The sequence below is a fragment of the Psammomys obesus genome, unplaced genomic scaffold (assembly GCF_907164565.1).
Source record: "Psammomys obesus unplaced genomic scaffold, mPsaObe1.curated_primary_1811, whole genome shotgun sequence".
NCBI classification, from domain to species: domain Eukaryota; kingdom Metazoa; phylum Chordata; class Mammalia; order Rodentia; family Muridae; genus Psammomys; species Psammomys obesus.
The window spans coordinates 1,867,187-1,880,175 of NW_026592509.1; the positions used below are offsets into that span (position 1 = coordinate 1,867,187).

Consider the following 12,989-nt stretch of genomic DNA (forward strand, 5'->3'; position numbering starts at 1 on the left):
TGACAAGTGTGGAAAAGCCTTCATCCAGAGCAAGTACCTAGGGAAGTATGAGAAGATTCATACCAAGGTGACAGCCTGTGAGTGCAATCTACTTGGGGAAACCTGTGACCAGAGTGTGCAGCTCATTGGCCGTCAGAGCACCCATGCTGATGTGGAGCCAGGTGAATGCACTGAGCCTGAGAAACGCACAGATAAAACCTCTGTCGCTGAGCACCAGCCTTCCCAAAGTGAGTGCCCCTTTAAATGTAACAAATGCGACAGGACCTTTAGCCAGAGTGCCCACCTTTTGAAACATGAGTTAATTCACATTGAAGAGAAGCCATTTAAATGCAATGAATGTGACAGAGCCTTCAAGCAGAGTAACTACCTTATTCAGCACCAGAGAACTCATGCCATAAAGAAGCACTTTGAGTGCAGTGAGTGTGGGAAGACATTTCATCAGAGCTCATGCCTTTCTAAGCATCAGAAAATTCACACAGGGGAGAAGCCCTTTAAATGTGGTGACTGTGGGAAATCCTTCCTTTTGGGTGCCCAACTCATCCGACACCGGAGAATTCACACTGGGGAAAAACCTTATGTTTGTCAAGAATGTGGGAGGGCCTTTGGCCAGAGCTCAGGCCTTTCTCTTCACCGTAGAGTTCACACTGGTGAGAAGCCATACACATGTAGCAAGTGTGGGAAAGCCTTCTCCCAGAAAGCAAATCAAATGAAGCATGAGAAGATTCACAGTGGAGAAAAGCCTTATGCCTGTGACGTGTGTGGTAAAGCCTTTGGCTTCAGCACCCATCTCAGTCAACACCAGAGAATTCACACCCAAGAGAAACCATATTGTCACAAAGCCTTTTACAGCTCTTCTGCTCTTAGCAAACATGAGCAGCTCCACAGCTGTAAAGTAACAGGTAGCACCGCTGAGAGCCACGTGGTGCCAGCAGAGTCCCACACTTCTGAAGGCGTTCATGTGAAGTCAGCCATTGAAACCAACACATTGCAAACCTCCCCTCCTGATAAGTCCTAGTAAAAATCGGCAAGACACATTATACAGGCTCGTTTCATGCAGACCAGCAATTCTCAGCTCTCCTGATGTTGCGACCTTAGTTCCTCATGTTGTGGTGACTCCAACCATAAAATCATTTCATTGCTACTTCATAACTGTGATTTTGCTACTGTTATGAATTGTAATGTAAAGTTTTCCGATGGTCTTAGGAGACCTTTTGGATCCTAAGGGGGTTAAGACCCAGAGGTTGAGAAGCGCTGAATCTGAAGCTGTGCAATGTCAGCATTCAGTGGTAGACTTTGGAGCCAGTCCACCTGAGCCGAATTCCAGTCCTGTCATCCTAAGTAGCCTTGTGAAAGTCATAACATTTTTCCAGTACTTCATTTTCCTCATCTATAAAATGGGCATAAAATTCACATCCCTCAGGGCTGTGGTGAGAATTAAATAAATTTCAAGCACTTTATACCTGGAACATGCATAGTTCACTGAGGATGAACTATGGATGAGTGTCTAACTATATAGCATGAACACACTTATGTTGAAGATGAAAACTTGTGAACCGTTCACTGTGGCTAATGTTCATTGTAGCATATATAGCTTTTAAGATTTTCCCATTTACCAGTTTTTGCTCAACTCCCTACTCTTTTTAAATACCTGGCCTTTTCCTTTCCCTCCATCTCTTCTCTGTTCTAGATTTTTTTTTTTTTTTGTCACATGTAAATTCATAAAGTAACTTTCTAATTGCAGATTGCTAAAACTTTACTCAAATTCCAGGCTTGGAACTCGGGTATCCTCTTCACATGCCACCTTTTCTTATAACCTCCCTCCATTTGTACGATGTATACACGAACCAAGTTTGTCGTGAAATGAATGCCTGCAGACATCTTGCTTCCTGCTTGAATCTTCCTCACAGCAGGGGAAGTTAGGAGACTGCCTGCGATGCTAAGATGCTAACGCATAAGGCAGCATGCATGGAAGACATCGCTGGTGGAAACTGTGTACGACAGCGTTTGCAGGGATGTTGGCCACGTTGCCGGGCAGGCATTCTGCTAGGCTGCAGATCAGGTACATTAATAGGACGGCCCTTACTCCCAGCCTTTCTGGAACAAGAAACAAACAGGACCCAGGCACAGGATTTTCTCATCTGACAGGTACCATCTTAAAAATACCTCCTTTATGTCAGCGGAAGTTCTTAGGCCACCAAGGATTGGTCACCCAGAGGGCAAGAGTCCTTGTTGGGACTCTTAGCTTATCTAAGCCCTTCCTATTAGAAACCTCATGGAAACTGTTCCATAGCGCCTCCTTGCCAGCCCGAGGGCTTTGTGTTCTACCTACTGAGCAGCCCCATTATATACTAAGCACAGAAGAATCTTATGGGCATGGACAATTAATACTTACCACATTTGGGATGCTTAAAATAGCAGTGTATGTGCCCTTGTTTTTTAATTTTAAAAGTATGAAACAAGATCTTTTTTTTTCTTCAGGTTTAATGACCATTGTTATTACCATAAATAAATCATTTCTGCCCACTGAAGTCTGCTCACGCAGAGTATCAGGTCACCTCCCATCCAAAACGTTAATCAAAGTTTTCTGCACCCCAACCCTTCACAAAACAGAGCTCAATAATAAAAATAGCAAGATGATATATACCCTTGGCTATCCTGGAACTCACTGTCTAGTTTCAGGCCTGCCTCCCAAGTACTGTGATGAAGGTGTGCACACTATGCCCAGCCTCTATTTTTTTTTTTTTTTTCTTTTTAAGATTTGCACCTTCTTGGGGTCCTCTGGCTGGGACTGTATTTGATATGGGAACCTAGCTGACCTTTGGGTCTAGGCTAGAATGTTGAGCATCCTCTTTCAAACAGAGTTTAATTTACAGCACGTCATCGCTGCCCTCTGGGACTAGCGACTCTAAGAAACTAACAGGCTGTTTACACAGAGTATAGGCAGACTGTCTAAAGACAGGAACACCCACACTGGTGGGGTCTTGTTGTTGTTGCTTTAAAGGGTGCTATTGTTGGAAGAAGCTCTTGGAAGGATACAAGTTGTCTCCAGCACTTAAGTCTGGTGGTGCACAGCCTCCTGTCACTCCTCCTCTAGGGGATCCCACACCTGGCCTCTTAGGGAGCTGTCCTCAGGTGCCTGTACCCACTCACAGGCATGCATGAATACACAATACAGGAGATACTTTAAAGAAGTGCTCAGTCAGCAGGGCGAAGCACACCTGGGATCCCAGCACTCAGGGAAGCAGAAGCAGGCAGATTGCAGTGAGTTCAAGGCCAGCTTGGTCTACAAAGTAAGTCCAGGATAGCCAAGGCTACAAAAAGAAACCCTGTCTCAAAAACAAAACAAGAGTGCTCAGTCAGTTTGGGCCCCAGTGATAAGACCAGAAGTCTATGCAAGTTGTTGGCCAGGGTGGAAGTGGGGTTTGGGCACTTGTTTCTCTGATTTATGTTTTGATCATAATGTTGGCTCTTCCGCTCGTCACAGTTCTATACATTTGAGGAGCTGCTGGCCAGGCAGCACCCCTGCTCACATGCTCACGTGCTGGGGAGATGGGGGTTGTCTCCATGAAAAGTTCCAGCTGGACGGAGACAAAGTGAGGTCAGAAGTACTCTAGGTTTGTGTTACAGAGGAAAGAAAAGAGGGCAGTGGGGCATGGAGTGTGAATATGTCCTGTCCTGGCTACTCTAACAACCAACCATACACTTGGTAGTTTATACACAAAACCATCTCCCACAGTGCTGGAGGCTAGAAGACCAAAATCAAGGTTTGGGCAAACTTGGTGTCTGAGAGGATCTGTTTCCTCAATTCATAGGTGGCACCTCCTGCCAGTGATGAATGAAAATTCCTAAGGCTCATTTCATCAAGTCCTCATATCTGTCATGGTGTGTGTTAGGTTTCCAAGTAGGAGCTTGGGGACACATTCAAGTCATAGCTGATGTGGAAAGCATAAGGGAAATGAGTGCTAGGGAAAGGCCAGTCTGAGAAGCTGATTTAGTTTCAAACTTACGGCCATGTGGGCAGAGAACATCAGGTAAATGTGCAAATCTGGGAAAGCCCGATGCATTTTCAGGGATGAGATGCTTTCTGTGTGAGTTTCTATGTTGCTGGGACATAAACCTAAAAAAGTGGGTGGGTACCTTGCTACCGTGAAGGGTAATCCTACCCCCAGCATGAACCAGTAGGGCCAGAGAGATGGCTTACAGGTTAAGAGCCATCTAGTCCATCCCCAGCACCCACATCAGGTGGCTCTCAACCACCTGGAAGTCCAGTTTCAGGCAGTGGAAACCCTCTGCTGACCTCCATAAGCACCCACACCCCAAACACACACAAATAAAAAAGATTTTAAAAATAAACCTAAGCAGAAATGAGGTAGTGCAGTGTGAGCAGAGCACCGACCGACAGGAGCCGCAAACACCTGCGTCCCTGCTCCAAGGGCAGCTTTCGCACTGTATCAGCCAACATTTCCCTTCAAGCACAGCGCTCTAGGAAATCGCCATTTAACGAGCCACTAAACAGGAGGTAGTGACACGACACCTGGAACAGCCCGGCTCTTTGTCGGTGGAAGCAGGAGAATCAGAAGGTCAAGGTCAGGGCTGGGGAGGCGGCTGGAGGGAGTGCTGAGACTCGGACTTTGAGGAATCCTCCCCACAAAGAAGGCACAATGGAAGAAAGGGTTTTTACCACATTCCTAACTGGGAATAGGATGAGAATGTGTAGCTAGAGCAGGCGGAAGTCGAGCAGTGACTTGGAGCGCTCACATTCAGCACTGACGCCCTATACAAACGTGCGTGATGACAGGAACTGCTGCGGTTCAGCAAGATGAAGCTTCTCGCCATCTGTGCACACACCTGCACACATGCACAAACACAGATAAATGTAATTGAAAATAAACATGTACAGTAAAGGACCAGTTATAATTTTTAAAAAGGGAGAGGAAGACAGGCCAGGCAGGGGTCCAACAAGCCCGTACAGAAAGCCCTGACCTATGAAAACCCACAGAAGGCAGGGAACCCCATGGTTAGAAGTTCGGTGAGGGCTGTGGCGGTACACGCCTCTAATCCTTGCAATGGGAGACTGAGATAGGAGGCCAGCCAGAGCTACAGAGCAAAACACTTTCAAAACGGTAGAAAAGGTGAGTCAGCCTTCCCAGGCAGGGCTCAGCCAATGCCAGGAGGTTCCGGTAGTCTGCTCCTGGCCAGGCTCCATCTGGCCCCACTCCTCCATGGTGAAGCCGTCCACCACATCCTTGCCGGTCAACTGTGCAAAGGTGGAGCAGCAGCAACTGTGCAACAACCATGCAGAGGGGGACCAGCAAAGAAAAGCCAGCGTCTCACCAGCGCCGCACAACATTTCCGTGCGTCTTTCCTGCCCTCTGCTGGAAGGCCTGTGCAATGCACTAATTTCTTCCCTTCCTCCTCCTCCTCCTCCTCCTCCTCCTCTCTTCTTCCTCCACCTCCTTCTTTTTGGAAATGGTCTCACTATGTAGCATTAGCTGACCAAATTCAAAATGATCCACCTGTCCCTACCTCTTGAACACTGGAATTAAAGGTGTGTACCACCATGGGCCTCACTTCTTGGTACTCATTTACTGACTGAAAATTATCACAATAAATACATGATTGGATAAGGGGCTGAGCTGAGCTTGTGTGGTGTGTACATGGCAGCTGTAAGACAGACATGCTACACCCACTGTGTGCAGGATATGTGACGAAGTCTTGAACTCTCCTAGACCGGATCTCTGATTCCATCCCAAGACCCTGGTGGACACAAACATCCTACTCCCACTTCCTGGGTGACCTAAAGTCTGCTGGACTTTGTCTTGAGGGCTCCTCTCAGAGTGTGCTGAGCCTGTCCTCCCAAGTCCCTACAGTTCCCAGCAATAAAGGTTTCCCCCTCACTATGGCCCTTCCCTAACGGGGGAAGGATAAAAGAATGTCACATTAGACATGGACAGTATTCATTGAGGGTTAGAGGGTCACCTAGACCAAGGGAGCCCAAACTCATTTCTCTTGGTTCTAAGACCCTGGCCTAGGGAACAGGGTCTGGTATATTCCAGGCTCGTCACAACTGATGGTGTGTTCAGATTACTTTGCATTTTTGATCCTCCTCGCCTCCACCTTCCAAGTGCTACATCTACAGGCTTGCACCTCCACACCCTATTTACACAGTGCCGGGGGTTGAACCCAGTTTCCCGAATGCTACGCGTGCACTCTGCCACCCAGCCCCTTGATTTTATGTAGGTCCTGGGAATGGAACTCAGATCCTCAAGCTTGCAAAGTGAGGACTTTACTGGCTGAGCTATTTCCCTTGCCTGACCTTGAAGTGATCCTTTCCTGGCCACCTTCCACGCACTGGGATTCCAAGTGACACCAGCACCCTGGCTTATTCCCCCCCGGGGGATGGGACCCGGAGCTTTGTGCATGAAGGTGAACAATCTACCAACACTATACTTTACTGGGATAGCTGTAAGGTTGTCTAGGGTTTTTCTTTCCCTTCTTCTTCCTTTCCACAACCTCCCCACTGAAGTGTAGCCATTGTCCTCACTTTCATGGGAATTTCCTGGGGACATGAACAATGGATAATTAAATTGTGCTGACATTATAATGTGATGAGGACTTGTGGGGAGCACCAGTCTGGGATGGGGAGACAGACAGTTATTAAAGAATTACAACATGGCAATTATCACAGCTTTGGTGCTGGCATCTCGGGGGCTCCTGTGGGAACCCAGGGAGGCAAGGCCAACTCCCACGGGGCTGGGTGGGAGTGGGAAGAATCTGGCTTTAAGAGAAGCTAAAAAAACTTTTAAAAATAAAATAAATTAAAATAAAAAAAGAACCTAAGGTGTTTTTACAGCCTGGTGAGGCAGGGCATGCATGCCTTGCATCCCGGCACTCAGGAGGCTCAGGCCTCAGCTACATAGTGAGTTCGAATCCAGCCTGTACAGTGAGCTAGCTTCCAGCTAGCCTGTGTTACAGAGTGAGTCCCAGACCACCGGGGCGACAGTGCAGGACTCAACAAAACCAGGGACAAGAGAGCTGGCTCAGCCGTTCCAGGCACTGGACTGCTCCTGAAGAGTTCAAATCCCAGGACACACACTGGGCAGCGCAAAAGCACCTATGACTTCAGCTCCATGGGGTTTGATGCAGTGTCTTCCGGCCTTTCCAGACACCTGTGCACCCGTGAGTGCACGAACACACAAACAAACACACACAACACACACTGCATGTTTTTGTAATTATATTTATGTACAGAGAACTTAGCCATGTTCATTTAATCAGTTTACTGGCGAGTTTGTTGGCCTTTGCCTTTTCCAGCTTGGCAATTTGAGCCACAGATTTAGGATGTGCCCCCCCCCTCCCCCCCCCGGCGGTGGTGGCTCTCATCGTATCTGATCCTGACAGCCTCCACCAGCTTGGCCAGAGCACCCTTGTCTTCCGAGTTAACCTGTGTGAAGGCGACAGCGGTGCAGGTCTTCCTGTGGGCAGCCGCCCAGCCTGGCCTCTCCCTTGATGATGCAGTAGGGACCCCATCTTTCCACACTGGGCAGGCAGCAAAACCACCAGCTCAATGGGGTCTACTTCACGGGCAGCCGCCACCAGCTGAGCCTTCTTGCTCTCCACCAAGGTGGTGACTGTATTGACCCCTGCTTGAAGGACAGGTGCTCTCGTAGTTGCGATGTCCCCTTCCCCAGCAGTTTTCTTCTCAGCTCGGGTCAGTGGCCTCTGCTTCTTCTCCTGCGTTGTCTCTGGCCTATACTTGTGGGCAAGCTGAAGCAGCTGGGTAGCTGTTTGGTGGTCCAGGGCCTGGGTGAGCTGGTTAATGGCAGGAGGTACTTTGAGTTGAGGTACTTTGAGAGGATGGCCTTTGTCGCAGCCTAATGTAGTGGGGCCATTTGACAAAGCGCATGAAATCTTTTTTGGGCTAGATAGCCTACCCAATGCTGAAATTCTTAGGCTTTTTCTCAAAGGATTGACCACCTTTTTGGCCTCCTGTTTCTTCACGATGGCAGGGGCCGGGGCCACCTTCTTCCCCTTGGCCTTCTTTCCTTTGGGCATCTTGCTGGGCTAAAGGGCCACACACTCAAATTTTTGATATTTGTTTTTAAACATGAAAACAAAACCAGAGGGCTGGTGAAATGGTCTAGTGGGTAGAGGTGCTTGCTGCTAAGCTTGATAGTCTGAGTTCCATCCCTGGTACCCATGAGGTGAAAAGAAAGAACTGACTCCCTGAGCTGGCTAAGACAAGGGTGTGAACTGTTCCAGTTTCTAATGCTAGCAGGCCCATCGGAGTCTGGAGGGCAGAGGTGGGTGTTTCTGGTTTCCTATACCTCCTTACAGTGAAAGGTAGAGACACAGTCCTGGATAATTATGGTAAAGGTAGAGTTTATAAAGGCTTTATAAACCTTATAGTTTATGAACCTGTAGGACTGTCATATTGCACATATGGCCTGACTCCAAGAGGCCAAGAAGGGAAGAAACAAATTTTAAAGTTGCAAAGCAAGGTCCCTAGTGATCTTTTGTGAATCATAAACATGGTACCCAACTCCCTTGACTTCACATAATGCTATGCTTTGCTTGAATGAAGGCCAGGGAGTATAATGGCGGCCGGTTTTTCATGCTGCAGCCACCATTCCCATGCCAATCTCTGGAATTTCCTTCACTGTTTCCTATTGTGCCTCCTTTCTCTGGTATTTTCTCTGTTCTAAGGGATCCTATAGTAATTCATTCAAACCCCAGAGTCATGAGAACCCTGGGAGTGGGCTTTTGGTGTTGTCGTTTTTTTTTTCTATACCCATGCATAATGAGTAAATGGGCCCAGGAGAGCAGCCCAGCCTGCCCTGGGTGACGCTGGGCTGCACAGAACAGGGTCCACCCAGCAGTGCCTGGCCTTGAAAGGCCATTTTGTAAAGCAGTTGGCTTGGCACATCTGGTACAACTCAGGCTTGTTTCTGGAAGCAAAGAACCTCCATCTGCCAGCACAGGAGGCACAAAGTGATCATATATGTATGTATGTATATGTGTGTGTGTATTGGTACACACACACACACACACACACACACACACACACATATATAAATTCATAAAAACAAAACAATTCATGCTCATGGTGGTGCTGCACGCCTTTAATCCCAGCATTTAGGAGGCTGAGGCAGTCGGATCTCTAAGTTCGAGGCCAGCATGGTGTAAAGTGGGTTCCAGGGCTACGCAGAGAAACCCTGAGGCTTGACTGGTAGAGTACTTGCTTGGCACACAAAGCCCTGGGTTCGATGCCCAAGCAACGCATAAACTGGGTGTGCGGTGCACACGTATCATCCCAGCACTTGAAAGGTGGAGGGAGGATTAGGAGCTCAAGGTTATCCTCCACTACATATTGAGTTCGAGGCTAGCCTAGATTACATAAGACCCTTTTCATGAAAAAAATTATTATCGACCCCGATCCTAAGCTCAAGGCTGTGGTCACGAGAGACAAGGCAGAATATTGGTTCCCACCTCCCTGCAGCCTACCAGCTTACAAGGAAGACCAAGCGGCTCTCGGCTTGAAACTCCCACCTAACTCCACCGTCCTGTGGCGAAGTGTGCAAACTGCATTCAGGAACTTTCCCAGAATTACTGGGTCGAAGCCCAAAGTTCAGTCCAAGCGCTGGTCTGAGAGTCACAGGACTCTATAACGGCAAGCTGCACTGAAAGCTTTAATCACAAGTTGAGGTCGATACACACCTGTTTTCCCGTCTTCAGCAAAACTGCGCCTGACGATGAACTCCACGTTCACTAATACTCGCGCAAGAGCAAAGACTTCTGGGAAATGTAGTTTCCGGCGCCAAGAGGTCCTGAACTGTGTGAACTTTATCCCTCAACTCCTTTTGCTTGCTTTTTCTTCCTTCCCTCCAGTGTCTCCCTCCGTTCCACCTTCCTTCTCTCCTATTTCCTTCTGTCTTTCCTTTTGTTTCTTTTTTATTTCTTTAAAATGGTTTTACTTTATACTTGCTGCTGCTCAGCTCTTTTCTCCACTTACACAGTCCAGGAGCTCATCCAGGGGGTGGTGCCTGCCACCCGCAGTGGGCGATTCTTCACACCTCAGGTTATACACTTAAGATAACACCTGTTCTCGAGGCATTCTAGATTCTGTCAGGTTACAACACCAACCTTCACATTCTGTCTAAAAACAAACAAACAAACAAACAAACAAACAAACAAACAAACAAAAACCCAGCCCCACCAAAAAAAAGGTTAAAAAGAGCTGGGCGTGCAGCTCAGAGGTGGAATGCTTGCATAACACACTAGGCAGTATGTTAGGTGTCCAGAACTTTAGACACGCAGAGCACTAGGAAGACCAAAGAGCCAGTGGCCACAGGGAATGGACAGACATTCAAGAATTCATCACAGATTTTATTAAATTTATTTTACTTTTACAAACACCAAAGTCACTGGCCTACTTGAGCAGGAGTTTCCGGTTTTGCCTGTATGTACCAGCCCTGGTCAGAAGGAAAAAGAGGAAGGTTAAAGGGGGCAGGTGGACATGCCTGCAATCACAGCACTTGGGAGGCTAAGACAGGAAGATTATCCTGAGTTCCAGGCTAGCCTTGATTATGGAATGAGACCATGTCTCAAGAAATCCAAACACTTGGATTGTGAGATAGCTCAGAAGGTAAAGAAAGCTGCCAACAAGCTTGCCAGTCTGGATCTGGTCCTCAGGGCCCACATGGCTGACAGTAAGAACAGACTCTAAAGAGTTGTCCTGTGAGTTGGGCGAAGTGCCCACACCTGTAATTGCAGCACTCAGGGAGGCAGAGGCAGGGGGATCTCTGTGAGTCCGAGACCAGTGAGGTCTACAAAGCAAGTCCAGGATAGCCAAGGCTACACAGAGAAACCCTGTCTCAGAAAAAAAGTTATCCTCTGATCTCCACACGCCTGTCTTAGCATGCACATGCCTACACTTCAGACACACATAATTGAGATAGATAGATAGATAGATAGATAGATAGATAGATAGATAGATAGATAGATAGAAGGGGCTCAGCCAGAGATATCATTAGTTTCAGATCAGGCCTGGGAGAATGTGGAATCAAGGGAACCAGGAGCAAGGAAGATGAACAGAAGGAGAAACGACAAAAGGACAGAAGCAGAGTACAATGACTGAATGGACAGCCATATCCCCGCCAAAGTTATGTCCCCCATTTTCTCACTGCCCAGCTCCCATCTAAGTGGCTGTATTTGGAAAAGTCTTTGTGGGTTTTGGTTCCACCTGTATCCAAACCCTGGTGTCATTCTGTGAGAAAGGCATGGTGTCACTGTGCCTGAGAAAACAACACACCTACCTGATGAATGCGAACTTAGATGCCGCTCGGTGGGGCCCAAAGGAACAGCCAAGTGAGGCTGGGAAGGGACTTGGTGGGTAAAGCGCTCTGTGGTACACGGAAGCCCCAGCACCAGATGAGATAGGGTGGGAGTGTACACCTGTAAACCCTGCACTCGGAAGGCGGAGGCAGGGGCCTCAGGAGTTTCAGGTCATTCTCAGCTACATCTACATCATGAGTCTGAGACTAGCCTGGGCTAGATGAGACCCTGTCTGAAAAAAAATCAAAGAGAACAAAACAAGAAGTAAGATGAAAGCCTGGCTGGCATCTCTGTTGTCAGCTTTCATCATCTCTCTTGTTTACCTGCTTACCTGTGCGCATAAAGGAATTGCAGGAATTGTTTACCGGGAACCTGGTCAGAGCGGCCTCTCTCTCTCACTGACAAATTGAAGAAACAAAGCTAAGGGTGGAACCTGGTCAGAGCGGCCTCTCTCTCTCACTGACAAACTGAAGAAACAAAGCTAAGGGTAACTGAGATGCCTTACTGCTGACTGTTTACAGTCCCGGCCCACACCAGCCCAAAGGTCTCTTGGTCATTGTCCCGAGCCTTGGTCACCTTGGAAAACAGGAAGATGGCAGGGATGGGTTCGCTGGAGAGATGGCTAAAGGGTTAAGGGCATTAACTTCGCCGAGGATTAACTCGATCCACCTATATGTCGGATCACAACCATTTGTAACTCCAGTCCCAGGAGACTCAGTGCCCTCTTCTGGGCGCTAGGCAGGCATAGGGAGCACAAATTTACATGCAGGCAAAAACCTTATACACGTGAAAATAAAAGCAGCTCGTCCTGAGATGATCTCACTAACAGCGGTGATCTCATGGGAGCAGGCTTGTTCCCTCCCACACACCGCCTTGAAGAAGCAGGCCTGAGACTAATGACCCAGCCAAGCACACCTTGACAGGACCTGCTCTTGGCCCTACCCATACCCCAGGTCCCCCACTGTTTAAATGAAAATCTCTAGTCACTAGATTGTGGCTGCAGCACTTTAATTTCATCTTCTGGTCACCGTGATGAGAATGCCTCACTTCCTGTTCACCAAGGGTTCCTGTTGGCTCCCCTTAGAGGAGAGCGGCTTCTGGCCCAGGACTCCAGTTACATGAAGTCAGACAGAGGCGAAGATTGGCCAGAAATTACAAGCTAAGGAACATCCAGCATTGCCAGCAGCTAAAGGCAGCTGAGACACAGCTGTGGGACAAGCAACCCACCCACAGGGTCTCCCTTGCTGATAGGGTGTCTGACCTACAAATTCAGTCCTTTACATGTTTTTACATTTATTTATTTATGTGTGTTGGTGGATGCCGTGACATGTGTGTGGAGGTCAGTGGAGGTGTGGAAGCCAATATTCTCTTTCCACCACGAGAGTCCTGGAGAGACAACTCAGGTTATCAGGCTTTATCCACTGAGCTGTCTAGACAGCAATAGATAATAACCTCAAGGGATGGGATTTAAACATAGGCCTCAGGATGCTACTCAAATGCTCTACCACTGAGCCACACCCCAAACCCCTCAGTGGGGGATTCTAGGCAGGGGCTCTACCACTGAACCATGGCACCAGACCCTCACTGGGGGATTTTAGGCAGGGGTCCCAGCCCTCCCAAGAACAAATTTCTATGGCTCTAAGTAATGTCATAGG

At 48.0% G+C, this 12,989-nt stretch overlaps 2 protein-coding genes across 2 annotated transcripts in view; one reads left to right on the forward strand and one right to left on the reverse strand.

Moving 5' to 3' along the window:
- The window catches only part of LOC129681513 (zinc finger protein 473 homolog), a 1,685-nt gene extending 244 nt beyond the window's left edge, over positions 1–1,441 (forward strand). Inside the window, exon 2 of the mRNA XM_055613460.1 lies at positions 18–1,441. Within this exon, the coding sequence (XP_055469435.1) occupies positions 18–1,015 (998 nt within the window). The 3' untranslated portion in view covers positions 1,016–1,441. The remainder of the gene's footprint in view (positions 1–17) is intronic.
- Positions 1,442–10,429: 8,988 nt separating this feature from the next.
- Izumo2 (IZUMO family member 2) overlaps positions 10,430–12,989 on the reverse strand; it is a 12,272-nt gene continuing 9,712 nt past the window's right edge. Inside the window, exon 7 of the mRNA XM_055613613.1 lies at positions 10,430–10,472. Within this exon, the coding sequence (XP_055469588.1) occupies positions 10,430–10,472 (43 nt within the window). The remainder of the gene's footprint in view (positions 10,473–12,989) is intronic.